Genomic DNA, 14,962 nt, shown 5'->3' with positions numbered 1-14,962 from the left:
CACTCGGAATGCAGGAGACCTGTTTTCAAATCCCCACTATGCCAGATTTGGAGCGAGAATATAAACTTGAGTCTCCTACAACCTGGGTGACTACCTAACAACCAGGATATAGAGTCACACATGCTCCCTCTCTTTGGTCCAATGAATAGCGGAAGAAGAAGAGCCAGAGAGACGAACATCAGAATACCCAATAACCTGGAGGTTAGAGCACTCATCTGGGATATGGGAGACACAAACTCAAGTCCATGCTCCAAACCAAAGCAGAGTGGGAATCTGAAAACAGGTCTCCCACATCCCAAGTAAGTGCCCTAACCACTGGGATGATGAGTATGCTGAGACGAGACCCCTCCTTCCCAGCCGCACCCACACAGAAAATTCTAATCTCGTCACCCCTAGCTGTCCTTTGTGTGAAGGCCCCACAAGTGAGATATGCAGAGGAATGCTTTGTTTGACGATCTTGCCCATCTTAGACCTGAGCTAGGATGCTAAGCAGTTCAGCAGTGTCAAGACTTAAATGGTTTTGTGCATGCCCACCAATGGAAGCTTTGTCACCTGGAGAATTTAGGCACCTCCAGGGTAAGGCAGCAGTTGAGCATGGGTTTGTGGACCTCACTGGCATCTAAATGTTGGACTTAGAGGCCTAAAGTGGCAGTTAGGTACTTAAGTCTATTTTTGGATCCAACCCTTAGGCCATTTTGAAAATATTCCCCTCTATCTTTAACTTTTAACATTTAAACAATTTTTAGGTTTAACAGCTGCACTGCTGAGCAATTGAACAGAAACATTGGGATTATGGGTAGAGATTGACTGAAGTACCACTTCCTCCTCTCCCCCTCACATCCAATGTAATTCATTAAGAATAAAGCACCAAACAACAAATGGAATGCTTAATTTGTAAATCAATATTGTCTTCAGTTAAAATTTAACCTTTTTAATCAGGGGAACCATATTAATGATACTAACCATACATTATATTAACTATTATTCTGTATTGAGATAAAACATAACAGTTTTACATACAAAGTCTATAACCATGTTTTCACATTCTTTCCATTTTCGGAACATCAATTGGAAACATTTTTACTATTCTGAAATTATTACAAGATCCTCCCGTACTGAAGTATAGCAAAATGAAGAAGGCAGAATTCCAGCATTCAAGTGTACAAGCTTTAACATATGGGTCAAAAATCATTCAAGTTGTACACAGAACAGAAGGTATGTTTGAGACCATGTGTAGTGGATATATTGACTGACTTGTCCCAAAGTCCTCCTGTTAGTATTTTTGCTTTCAATTTTTTAAATTTTTTTATTAAAGATCTCTCTCCAGTTACTATATGAAAAGACTTGTACAAACAGAAAAGAAAATGACTACACAAAGTTATCAAAACCACAATTTAAACAAGCATTTCTCATTCATACATAATAGTACGTAGAACATTTCCGATAATGTATTTTCCACTGAATGCATCCGATGAAGTGAGTTGTAGCTCACGAAAGCTTATGCTCAAATAAATTTGTTAGTCTCTAAGGTGCCACAAGTCCTCCTTTTCTTTTTTCAGATAAAAGTGTAATTTTAAAGTTAGTGCCCTATTGATTTTGAAATACCTACTTCATGTCCTTCACTCCCTCTGGCAAAACCACCACTCATCCTCCAGAAAGGGTAAAGAGAGAAGCAGCTAGGAGAGGGTAAATGGAGTAGTCCGTTTAAGTGTAAGTATGGGATCCTGTCAAACAACCTCCAATGTTCAACGTTAGTTATCTGAAAACAGTTCTTGCAGCACTCCCAAATTCTAGGCCTACTAAATTTCCTGCACTAACATGTCACTGCAACTACCACCACTCATTTGGGTCAGGACCTTTGATAATGCAGCAATCAATACTTTGTCTACAATGGAAAGTTGCACCAGTGTAATTCTCTTTTTTTCTGGCAGAAACTGATACGAGTTCATATACAAATTGTCTTGTATATAGGTTTATCCCACTGCTTAAACTGAAATACTTAACCCTCTTCCAAACTGACTTACATCTGCATGTTTTTGTGGGTTTTTTTTAAAGCACAGACCTGCAAACCACCACTATTGCCTTGTGACAACGTGCAGTGAGTGAACAGGTGAGCCTACACTCAGATCACTTGGACACCAATTAGTTCTCCCACAAATAAGATGACTGAAGTAATTAGATAATCAGGATGGCAGGCTGGGTGAAATAAAGAGTCAATTAGCCCATCAGCCCAGAAGGATAGAGACACAAGAAGGAAATGCAAGGGGAGAGAGGAACAGGGCTAGCTAAGCCCAGTCTCAGAGAATTCAGGGAAGAGAGACTTCTGCTCCTCTCTGGTACTGAAAAGATGACTAAATGCACAAAAAGATATGAGAAACAGTCTGATGTATGGAGACTGTTTGTAGTGGTGTTGGTGGAGGGAACTCAACTAAATGGCACTGTGAATGTACAACAAGTGGAGTCTGTGAAGTTTCTGCATTGCAAGAAGCCAGGAGTGGAGGTGCACCCTGTTACATTCCTCTATTGAATTTAGACAGTTTTCTGCTTGTAGCAAAAACTAGCTCAGTTGTCTAAGGTTTCTATAAGGTGGATTTGCCAAAATAGGGTGGAGGGGGGATTTATTTAATTAAAAAAAAAAAAAAAGCTATCATAGACATCAACAGTGACTGAACCAGGATTAGGAACCATATCTAGTGTGTTCCTAGGGCATGTTATTTGTTCTTTTCCCCAATCTCACCCCACAAGAATTGCTCAGTCTTTGTCTAGAAGGACCACACTCCTAAGGATGAAAGGGTAGTTATTTCAATCTTTGTCCCTCTTCAGGCTGCCAAACAAAGGTCCAATAACAACTGGAAGTTTTTGCCATGTGGATGCTTACATAATAGAAATTTGATTAAGACCACCAATTTACTTCATATTAGAATATAACATTTGACCAGTATCACCCAAAACCACACTTCAAAAGGCTCTTCAGGCCTTTTTGCTGTCAGAACAGTGAATGTATGGCTGGAACCTAATCAACAGGGAAAATTTCTTCAATTTTAAGACTGGTTTCAGAGTAGCAGCCATGTTAGTCTGTATTCGCAAAAAGAAAAGGAGTACTTGTGGCACCTGAGAGACTAACCAATTTATTTGAGCATAAGCTTTCGTGAGCTATAGCTCACTTCATCGGATGCATGAAGCTCTCCACTTCATGCATCCGATGAAGTGAGCTGTAGCTCACGAAAGCTTAATTTTAAGACTGTTTTCTTTTAATTTGTTTAAAAGTTAGTTTAGCCCTTTATAACATTTATTTTTATTTCTGTGGTAGGAATGGGCTAGAGTCCTTTGATGCAGACTATACCACCTTGCTCAAAGCCCAAACCTAAAACGTTCAAACCCAACAATGAAATGAAAGAACTCTGATCCTTTTAAACAACCTTCTTCTTTTAGAAGAATCAGTTTCCTAAACCAGATTAGTGAAAAATCATTTTTAGCTACTCTTCATGCTCCTCAATTCCATGTGGTTATTTCCTTTTCTTTCCTTTATCCCTGGCAACAGTTCTCGCCAGGGAGTGGGATCTGGGACTTGCCCTGCTTCATGTGTGCCATGGCTCTGTGCGGCTCCCAGAAGCAGAGGCATGTTCCCCCCCCGGGTAGGGGCTGGAGACGGGACATGCTGCTGCTTCTGGGAACTGCTTGAGGTAAGCGCTGCCAGGAGCCTGCATCCAACCCCCTCCCGTGCCAGAACCCCCTGCCTCAGCCCTGATCCCCCTCCTGCCCTCTGAACCCGTTGGTCCAGCCCAGAGCATCCCCAACCCCTCATCCCCAGCCCCACCCCACACCTAACCCTGAACTCGTTTCTGGCCCCACTCCACAGCCTGTACCCCCAGCCGGAGCCCTCACCCGCACCCCCACCCCCAATTTCATGAGTATTCATGGCCAGCCATACAATTTCCATACCAAGATCTGGCCCTTGAGCAAAAAAGTTTGCCCACCCCTATTCTAGATCCTCTCCTTATATAAGGCATAGATTAACATTAAAGCACAGCTCAAAAAAAAAAAAAAAAAAAAACTAAAAATATGAAGGTGTCAATGTTTCTAGAACTTATTTTTCCTGATACAGTAATGTAAAAAAAAACAAAAAACTTGTGAATTTAAGCTACAGTGCAACAAACCATGTTTTGTAATTTTTATAATACTAAGCCATGTGTGAGTGAACCATCAGTGCACAGGGCCAAAGTCCTTGTAAAATATAATACACCCAAGGTACACAGTAATGGTCTAGGAATGTACATCCTGATATGGCTGTTTACTTCACTGAGACTACAGGGCATGTGTACAGTTGCTGCTCCATCTGGTCATATTATGCAGTTTTTTTAATTAAGGTATTCAAGCATTGTCAGCTGATCAGAACGTATATGCCAACTCAGCCTGAAAGAGATCATTTGTTGCATAAACAAGATGCTACCATGGGTGTGTCATTTAGAGCACACCTTCTGTCACCAGTGCTTCATGAAAAAACATTCTATTTAGAGATGATTGACATGTTTTCTATTTTCTTCTCCATTTTTCTTCAGTCATCTTTATCAAAAGTATTTGAAGGCAGCCATCACTGTGATATTTAAGTTCCTGAAGCAAGTCACAGTCCTTCTGTAAGCAATATCAAATTCCTCCACAGCAACTAACTGTGCTGCCAAGAAGAGGATTCTGACTAGGGATTCTAGAAATAAGTCTGCCGTGGAAAAAACATGGCATTTGTGTTTTTACAGAAAATCTTTGGTTTTTATTTTTTGTGAAAAAATAAAAACATTAGGGCTGCCAATAATCTCAGTTAATGCATGCGAGCAACGCAAAACAAATTAACTAGATTAAAAAATAGTCACAATTAATTGCACTATTAAACAGAATAATTTAAATTTATATAAATATTTTGATGTTTTTCTAAGTTTTCATATATATTGATTTCAATTACAACACAGAATACGTGTACAGTGCTCACTTTATATTATTTTTATTACAAACATTTGCACTGTAAAAAAGATAAAAGGAATAATATTTTTTAAAATCACCCCTAAAGACCATGTCACTGAGTTTGGTGCGGTCAAATTTCATGTTGATGGTAATATGCTGTTCTGTAGACTATGTTTGAAGGCAGACAACTGTAGAACACATGGAAAGCACTAAACTGAATGAAAACTAACGAAAACAAGGAGGCTACAACAGCATGGCCATCGACAACAACAAAAAACAATGTACTGGGTCTGGATCATTCTATTAATTTTATTATAATGATTGATGGCACTGGCAGACTTTGAACTTGCTTAAAATTGTAAATATATCAATAAAACATTGTGTTCAACTGATATCAGTATATATATTGTGACTAAGGAAACCGAAACTCAGCGTTTCATTTTAAGTGTGGAAAAACATGGATTTTTATGCTTTATAAGACAAATTGGTGTGTGGGTGTGTGTGTGTGTGTTAAATCACAAAAAAATAGGATCCCTGATTATGACTTCAGGTGATGGACACACTGATGAACACTTAGCCTACAATAATTTGTTCTCATAAAAATGTTCTTAATAGTAATAAAATGGGAAATATGATGCATTAGTAGAAATGTTGCTATTTAGAGTTTAGATTTCCCAGGAGACATCAGCAGATCTTCAAATGCACTGCAAGGGACAAGACCAAAAATATTACCAACAATCAAGACAAAACATACTTAATATCATATTGCAAGCTGTTTAAAACGTTTTAGTATTTCATTGATACACACTCATGAAAAATTAAAATTAAAAAGCCTTTAATTTTTTTTTACTCTATATACGGGCTGCCAAACAATTAAAAAAATTAATCGTGATTAATCACACTGTTAAACAATCACAGAATTCCATTTATTTAAATATTTTTAGATGTTTTCTACATTTTCAGATATATTGATTTCAATTACAACAGAATACAAAGTGTACAGTGCTCACTTTATTTTTTAATTAATTACAAGTATTTGCACTGTAAAAAACAAAATAGTATTTTTCAATTCACCTAATACAAGTACTGTAGTGCAATCTCTTTATTATGAAAGTTGAACTTACAAATGCAGAATTATGTACAAAAAACTGCACTCAAAAACAAAACAAGGTAAAACTTCAGTGCCGACAAGTCCATTAAGTCCTACTTCTTGTTCAGCCAATTGCTAAGACAAACAAGTTTGTTTACCTTTGCAGGAGATAATGCAGCCCGCTTCTTGTTTAGAACATCACCTGAAAGTGAGAACAGGCGTTCTCATGGCACGGTTGGAGCTGGTATCGCAAGATATTTATGTGCCAGATGCTATTTATTCATATGTCCCTTCATGCTTCAACCACCATTCTAGAGGACATGCATCCATGTGATGATGGGTTCTGCTCAATAACAATCAAAAGCAGTGCGGAACGACATGTTCATTTTCATTATCTGAGTAAGATGCCACCAGCGGAAGGTTGATTTTCTTTTTGGTGGTTTGGGTTCTGTAGTTTCCACATTGGAGTGTTGCTCTTTCAAGACTTCTGAAAGCATGCTCCACACCTCATCCCTCAGATTTTGGAAGGCATTTCAGATTGTTAAATCTTGGCTTGAGTGCTGTAGCTATCTTTAGAAATCTCACATTGATATATTCTTTCTGTTTTGTCAAAACTTCAGCGAAAGTGTTCTTAAAATGAACATGTGCTGGGTCATCATCCGAGACTGCTAGAACATGGAATATATGGCAGAAATGGGTAAAACAAAGCAGGGGATATACAATTCTCCCCCAAGGTGTTCAGTCACAAATTTAATTAGCACATTTTTTTTAACAGGCGTCATCAGCATGGAAGCATGTCCTCTGGAATGGTGACCGAAGCATGAATGGGCATAAGAATGTTTAGCATATCTGGCACGTAAATACCTTACAATGCCAGCTACAAACGCACAATATAAATGCGTGTTGTCACTTTCTGGCGACACTGTAAATAAGAAGAGGGCAGCATTATCTCCTGTAAATGTAAACAAACTTATCTGTCTTTGTGACTGGCTGAACAAGAAGTAGGACTCAGTGGACTTGTAGGCGCTGAAGTTTTACATTAATTTGTTTTTTGGAATGCAGTTATGTAACAAAACAAAAATCTACGGTTGTAAATTGCACTTTCACAACAAATATTGCACTACAGTACTTGTATGAGGTGAATTGAAAAATACTATTTCTTTTGTTCATCATTTTTACAGTGCAAATATTTGTAATAAAAATATACACTTCGATTTCAATTACAACACAGAATAAAATATATATGAAAATGTAGAAAAACATCAAAAATATTTAATAAATTTCAATTGGTATTCTATTGTTTAACAGTGTGATTAAAAAAATCCCAATTTTTGAGTTAATTGTGAGTTAACTGATTAATCAACAGCCCTAATATACACACACACACACTATGCTGTCCCCATTCTACGTTTTAAACTTCAGAATAAGCCTCTTTAATAGAAGAAAGTTCAAAATAGTTTAGCCACAAGCAAAACACTTAAAATCTGAAGCCAGACAATAACCATAACATGCACCAGGAAAGCTCCAGAACAGAAAAGGAACACAGATGAAGACAATCAAGGAAAGGAAGTAGTGGCCCAAATCAAGAAAGACAATCAAGCCCATGGGCGAGGGAAGAGAACAAGGAGGAATAGGAGTCCAGGTGGTATGGGGTATAAAATAGAAATTAAAAAGTTATTTCAACAACAAAATAGGAATCTTACTAGCACAGTCCTGGCTTAGGTGGTTGTACTTGGTACCTTCAATACAAGAATTATATTCTTGTGCATACTGTCAAGCTTAAAAAAGCAAGATACTGATGAATACAAGTAATCAAACATAGGGTAGGGGGGGAAAGGGTAGCTCTACGAAGTAAGTGGCAGATCCCTAAAATCTGGAAGAGATCTAAGACAGGTGCTTTCAAGAAGATCTAGAGGAAAGTGCTGATGACTTCATGATACAAGTGCTTAGGGCCTTAGATAAGTGTATCAGGTATCATGTAAATCTAAACAAAAAAAATGTGTAAATAAATCCATCATTTTGGTTTACATTAATTAATGCTTGCTGTTAGAGGATACAGAAGAGGCTTTCATTGACATCCTCTCCACCCTATGCTGGAGACATGGGGGACACTGCACTGAAAAAGAGAAATGGTGGACAGATACAGGGGGAGCTACCCTCTGCCCCAGAATGTTAAACTGAGTGGTGGTAACAAAGGTAAAATAATCAATTAAATCATCTAAGGCATCCCTGTTATGAAACAATCCAATACTTATGGCACAGGTCTTTGACAAGGTGCATTATGGGGATTTTGAGTTGGCATTTGTCAGAAGAGCAAGTGGAATTTCCATATTGGAATAGACCCATGATCCATCCTGAGCTAAGGAGGTCGATCAGTCTCCTGTACCTATTCTATCCTTGGTCTCTTGTCAAGATTGGTAACAAGGATTCCACTTGTGGTGGGACACCTGGAAAGCAGATGAGATTACCATCATTACATAGGCCACCAAAACCAGTGACAAAGGTTTTCTCATTACTAATAAGGGAGTGACCAAACAGCTGAAGACGTTCAAGAACTTAAAGGAAAGTGGCAAGATTCACTCACTCACACATGACCACAATGCACAAAGTCTAGGAGGTGAAAAGTTAATACCAGACAAGTGAAACTTCAAAGTTTCCTTATGAAGTCATTATCAAATTATCAGCTTTTAGAAAACAGTCTATAGTTTCATTCTTAATACTGATTGCAGCCAACTTCTGAATGAAACAAGGAAGACCAAAATCTGCTGTTAGACCAGTAGAACAGAAGAGAATTTGGCTCAAGCAGCATACATTTTAATGACATTGCTTTGGATTATTGTAACCAAGGCCAATGAAGGAAGACGAACAGCATTCTTAAGCATTTGGAGGTAAAAACAGAAACAGTTCTATACTGCTCCTAGCTTTTTCCCTGGTGCCACTCTTCTTGTCAGATTTAAACAACAACTACACGAAGAAAAATCTTTAGGTAGAAGAGGATTTTGTCTTTCCACACAACTGCTGGCAGAAAGAGGCAGTTTGATCATTTACTTTGGAATTCTTCCCTGTGTGTGGATAGGGACACGAAATAATCATTCTGTATTGCTTATTTCTTATTTCGGAACCAATTCTGTATTATGCAATACTGATCACTAGGCTTTCTGATAAAATTAAGCAATCATTCTGAAGCATTACAGTAAAAGCATACAAATGGTTAAGCAGTGGTTTTCAAATTGGGGGTCATGAGGTTATTACAGGGGGGAAGGGTGATTTGTGTGCTGTCAGCCTCCACACCAAACCCCACTTCACCTCCAGCATTTATAACAGTGTTAAATATTTTTTTGAAGTGTTTTTAATTTATAAGGGGGGATTGCACTCAGAGGCTAGCTGTGTGAAAGGGGTCACTAGTACAAAAGTTTGAGAACTACTGGGTTAAAGAATTTTCCTCCTTTGCCCAAATGTTAAGCTAACAATTCTATTTAGAAAAAATAATTTTAAATGGACACACTTAAATATACTATTTAAAAATACAACTTATTACAAATCTTAAATGATGGAATGTTTAAGCAGCAGACTATTCTAAAACGCAAGGCAACTGGAAGACACACTAAGTAACTTGGAATGGTTTTGCCCACTTCACATTATGTTCTTGCAAGTAAAATTTAGTAAATTTACTAAGTTAAACTTTGGACTTTTTAACCTTCCAACACACTATGCTGACTGTATGAATATAAAGAGCAAAGGTGGCTAGATGTAGAGTTCAATTATGAGGAAACTCACACTACTGACTAGTTCGGTCCACACCTCAGCAAGTTCCTAGGCTCCTCTGTCACAGCCCTACTACATTTCAGACTAGTCAAATCTCTATTCCACTGAATATATATCTCCAGCTTTTATTTCTTTGCTAGATGTGGGTCCTTCTCTCTCTTGTGTCCCAGGAAAGCTACTGCAGACTTTTCTCTCAAAATCTGTTTTGCTCTAGCACCCCACTGCACTGATCTTTGAAGCGGAAGTTTGTATGCGCATTCTCGCTTCTACTGTTACTTGTGTGCAACATTTTAAAAATATACTAGACAGCAAAAGAAAATGGTGACTGAAGGAATCTCAGTATGAATAAAGTTCTTCAGTTGCTCAAAGGCACTGAAGAACAAAATGACAAAATCTGCATACCTATTTTTAAGACCAAGACTTTTCTACTTGGTTGAAAAATAATTTCCATTAGTTTCCTAGAGCAATTTTTCTAGTTGTCTAAATATATATTTATTATTTTAGTTATAGTATGTCCATGCTCAAAAGAACCAAGCATCAGTCTTCAGGGGGTTTCATTTTGTGAACTCACATCTTGGAACAGAGCCAGAATTATGACTGTGATGTTCCACTGCTATAAACAGCACTAAAATGTTACCAAGAAAAAGGGTCAGCCCTTAAGCAATAAGGTTTCAGTTTCATATACTTGTTCTCCTGTGCAAGAAAACAAATACATGAAACTGAAATGTGGAAAAGCAACTGGACTTGATGGTGTGTCTAATTATTATTACTTTGGCACAGGAATATAGAAGTGGCTGCTTGTCTTCTTTAATTCTTGCATGGAGACAATGCAGATACCCAGGCTGTGGAGCAGACAAGTGGCTGCACTACTTAAATCACATAAAAACCTTAACTCTGCAAAGAGCTACCACCCGACATCCATATATTGCTCAACCTACAAGCCATATGAGAGAATTATAATGGGTAGAATAGCACCAATAGTGGAAAGGTAGCTGACTGATGCCCAAGCTGGCTTTTCCCTAGGATATTCATGCTATGGCAAAGTTGCAAACCTAGCTCAAAAAGAAAAGGAGTACTTGTGGCACCTTAGAGACTAACCAATTTATAAATTTATATATTTCTTTTTGTGAATACAGACTGACACGGCTGTTACTCTGAAACCTGTCAAACCTAGCTCAATACATCTAAAATGGTTTAGATTCTTGTTTATCTGTCAGCTGCTGATGAAACTGTGAACCATGGTGCATAACTACTGAAATTGGCAAGAACTCTGAGAAACAGCAAGATGGTCCAGGTCATCTCCTCCCTGCTTGAGGATGGACTTTTTTGGTTGAGGTGGGTGGTCAAAAAAGTCAACAGCCTGCTCACCGGAATGGATTGCCCCATGGTTCTATCAGCCTTGCTGTTTAATGTTTACACAGAATTCTCTCAACATGCGAAGATTCATTTATGCAGATCTCTGTATCATCAAGCAATCAGAAAGATTTGAGGACACTGAGCGCATTCTAATTGGCTCTCTGAGCGTACTTGGAAAATATTATCACACATGGTTCCTGAATGCCAATCTTAGCAAGCCCCAAGTGTGCACCTTTCACATGAAAAACCCTCAGGCCATGCAAAAACTTCAGATATCATGGGATGGAACAATCCTTGAGCACTATGAGTATCTGGTGTACCTTGGGGTCACATCAGACTGAATGCTGACACTCAAAGAGCATCAAGAAGCTAAAGGAGAAAGTGAGTTGTGTACTGCAAAAAACTAGCTAATAAAAAAAAGAGGAGCTGACCCCCAAAAAGTCTGAGCAACCAGTCTCACCCTGTGTTACTCAACTGCAGAGTACTGTGCCCCAGTATGCTCATGCTCCAGCCATACATACAAAATTGATACTGAACTCAATGGATCCTGTAGGATCATCACAGGGACTTTGAAACTGACTCCCACACAGTTGCTATGCTGCCTCGAGGGGACTGCAGCACCATCAGTGAGGTGGGATGCCTTCAGTAAAAAGGAGAGACAAAAACAAGTGCATGATCTAAGACATCCACTGTATGGACACATTCTACCACCCAAGAGGCTGAAATCCAGAAAGATCTTTGCCTCTGAAAACCTCTTACCCCAAAATACCACTGTGGAAAGTTACAGCGTAACAAACTGAAGGGGAATATTGATTATCTTGGAGAACTTGGTTCCTTTAGAACTCCCCCACCTTCCCCCAGGCACTGACATTGTACGAACATACTGGTGTACTCTAAACTGAGAGAGAGCTGGGGTGGCAAAGACTGGTCACAATATGACCAACTGGAAGCTGAGGAATGGCCCCAAATGTGAACGTGGACAGCCTTGGCAAACACTTGAACATTGCCTGACGCACTGCCCCGTCAACATCCTGTACTCCTGAAGATAAGTGTTTGAAATAAGTGATACCATCATGTCTTGGCTGAAGTTTTGGAGCAACAAGCTACGATGACGATCGTTGGCAAGAACAAAAATATCCTCAACAGAATATTTTTCTTAAAATTCAACCCAAAAATAACGAAAGCAAAATAAGGAACTGTAACAATTTTCTCTTCCATTCTTAAAAACCTGAGAGTTGTTTCTTGCACAACTGACCAAAACATGTTGCACTGCACAAGGATTTAATGAAACGGAAAGGGTTTTTTAAATCTTTTAAAATTGCCCATGCGGATCTCCACTCCTGGAATAAGCATGCCATGTTGTTGTGAGTGCATTTATCCCAGGAAGCAATAACCTAGAAGAACCACTGTAACTATTAACTAACTGTTCTTTAAGCAAAAACTAACTTTGATATTGCCTGCACCTCCACTATAGTTATTTTCAACAAGTATATCTGTTATACATTGATCTTAAATTTACCATTGATACTATCTGATATAATGCATGTTTACCAAATTTATTCCCTTCTTGAGTAATTTACAATTATTTCAGTTGAATTAAGATCCATTGCTACAGAGCAGTCAGCTTTTACTGAGATTTATTCTTGCATCTGGTTTTCTTGGAGAGTGTCACTAAAATGGAGACAATTTCCACACATTAACAACATTTGGAAACTACGATTTGAAAATGTGTATTATAAATGCTGTAATATATTCAGGCTGCAATTAGCAACCACAGAGGCAGAGAGAGTTAAAACAAATTTCCAGTAAACTCCTGAGGCTAGATTAAGTATATTCTAGAAGCGTAAGCTTCAGTAAGATTAGCTGGCCGCAGACAAATGATGTGTCATACCTACGAGCAAAGGCCATCTAACTAACAACAGGCAAAAAATGAATTTTTTGAATCCAGAATTAGGAAAGAGGCTAGTAGGCTCAATTAGTAACCGAGTTTTAATTACATCAAATAGGGACCATACCCATCCACTTATCAAAAGGGTGAGATAACCAGTATTGAGGCAACACACAGAAACCTTTCAGTATCAGTCCAACCTGCAGTTTATTCTGAAGTGTACTGAAACTGAAAGCCTGTGAAGGGAGACGGAGTTGGCAAATGGTGGCGTTCGCTACATCCTGCCTGCGGCTCAGCGACGGAGGAGGGGGTCTTGGGCCCTGGCTGATAAGCAGCCAGGCCGCAGATAAGCGGCCTCCTCCTTGCCCACGCTGCGGGGCCCCGCGGAGCCGGCACTCGCTCACCCACGCCCCCACGATACGAGGCTTTGCACAGAACAAGCGTTGCAGGCCGGGGCCTTTCCCCGCAGGGCCCCTCCTTTATTAAAGCCCCGCACGCACCAGGGACCGAGCCACGCACACCGGATGGGCCTTTTAAACGCGACGCCTGGAAGACGGTCTAAGGGGGAGAAAGCAGGAAAAAAAAAAAAACCCCTCTGCCAGGAAATGGTCCTATGGGGGCGGCGATCGGGGGGGCTGGGGAGGATCGGAGCTGGTCGGGCGGACTGTTTGTGGGGGGAGGAGCTGGGGGCTAATTTAAGGGGAGGATCGGGGGGGGCTGGGGCTGATTCTGAGGGGGAGAAGCTGGGGGCTAATGGGGAGGGAGAAGCTGGGGCGCCAGGAACGGGTGGGGAGGGGCCGGGAAGGGGTCAGCGCTGCACCCACACGGCCGGGCTCCCTGGCAAACGGGACTCAGCCCCAGGCCCGGTGGGGGGGATTCCCCGCGCCCCCCAATGGCCGCCCAGCCTGGGACCGGGCCCCCCGGCCGCTACCTGCAGCGTCACATCCTCGGGGCTCCAGTGGGGCCGCAGGCGACGCAGCAGCTGCAGGGCTCCGTCGCGGCAGCCGGGCCCATCCACGTCGCTCAGGGCGATGTCCAGCTTGGGCACCTCGGGGGAGCCGGGCGGCACGTGGATGTAGTTGGCCATGGCGGGCGGGCGGGCGGCGCTGGGTCCGGCGGCGGCGGCGTCTCGTGACTCTCTGGGCGGCGAAACCTGCCCCTGGGGCGGCTGCTGCTGCTGGTGGGGGAAATTTCCACTTTGGTCCCGCTACAGCGGCTGCGGCTCCACCTCCCCCAGCTCCGTCTACGGCGCGGGGCAGCCTGGGAAAGTGGTGGGCGGGGTCGGCTCCCTGGGCTGCAGCGGCCCCCTCCTGCCCCGCCCGGGCCGCACGCAGCGCTCCCCGCCTGACACTGCCGCCCAGAGCCATCGCCCGGCTGCTGCTGCTGCGTCCGGCGGCTCCCCCATCTCCCTGGCTGCCTCTTCCCTCCCCCACTCCCTCCCCCCATCTCCCTGGCTGCCTCTTCCCTTCCCCACTCCCTCCCCCTCCCCCCATCTCCCTGGCTGCCTCTTCCCTCCCCCACTCCCTCCCCCCATCTCCCTGGCTGCCTCTTCCCTTCCCCACTCCCTCCCCCTCCCCCCATCTCCCTGGCTGCCTCTTCCCTTCCCCATCTCCCTCCCCGCATCTCCCTGGCTGCCTCTTCCCTTCCCCACTCCCTCCCCCTCCCCCAATCTCCCTGGCTGCATCTTCCCTCCCCCACTCCCTCCCCCCATCTCCCTGGCTGCCTCTTCCCTTCCCCACTCCCTCCCCCTCCCCCCATCTCCCTGGCTGCCTCTTCCCTCCCCCACTCCCTCCCCCCATCTCCCTGGCTGCCTCTTCCCTCCCCCACTCCCTCCCCCTCCCCCAATCTCCCTGGCTGCATCTTCCCTCCCCCACTCCCTCCCCCCATCTCCCTGGCTGCCTCTTCCCTTC

General features: G+C 41.9%; 1 protein-coding gene across 4 annotated transcripts in view; it reads right to left on the bottom strand.

The window, feature by feature from the left end:
* Positions 1 to 14,316, bottom strand: part of ETNK1 (ethanolamine kinase 1) — a 60,312-nt gene extending 45,996 nt beyond the window's left edge. The window contains exons 1-3 of one of the 4 annotated variants that reach the window (XM_073318298.1): positions 13,984 to 14,072; positions 12,716 to 12,835; positions 11,702 to 11,804 (exon numbers count right to left, since the gene is read on the bottom strand). Coding sequence is in view for 1 of the 4 variants with exons in the window: in XM_073318290.1 (XP_073174391.1) it covers positions 13,984 to 14,139 (156 nt within the window). In the remaining 3 variants the exon portion in view is untranslated. Of the gene's footprint in view, positions 1 to 11,701; positions 11,805 to 12,715; positions 12,836 to 13,983 lie in introns of all 4 variants that reach the window. The other 3 variants (XM_073318307.1, XM_073318315.1, XM_073318290.1) reach the window with 3 other exon arrangements.
* Positions 14,317 to 14,962: the final 646 nt, after the last annotated feature.

The sequence above is a fragment of the Lepidochelys kempii genome, chromosome 1 (assembly GCF_965140265.1).
Source record: "Lepidochelys kempii isolate rLepKem1 chromosome 1, rLepKem1.hap2, whole genome shotgun sequence".
In the NCBI taxonomy this organism is placed as follows: domain Eukaryota; kingdom Metazoa; phylum Chordata; order Testudines; family Cheloniidae; genus Lepidochelys; species Lepidochelys kempii.
The sequence above is the reverse complement of the archived record's forward strand: the minus strand, read 5'-3'. Positions and strand labels throughout refer to the sequence as shown.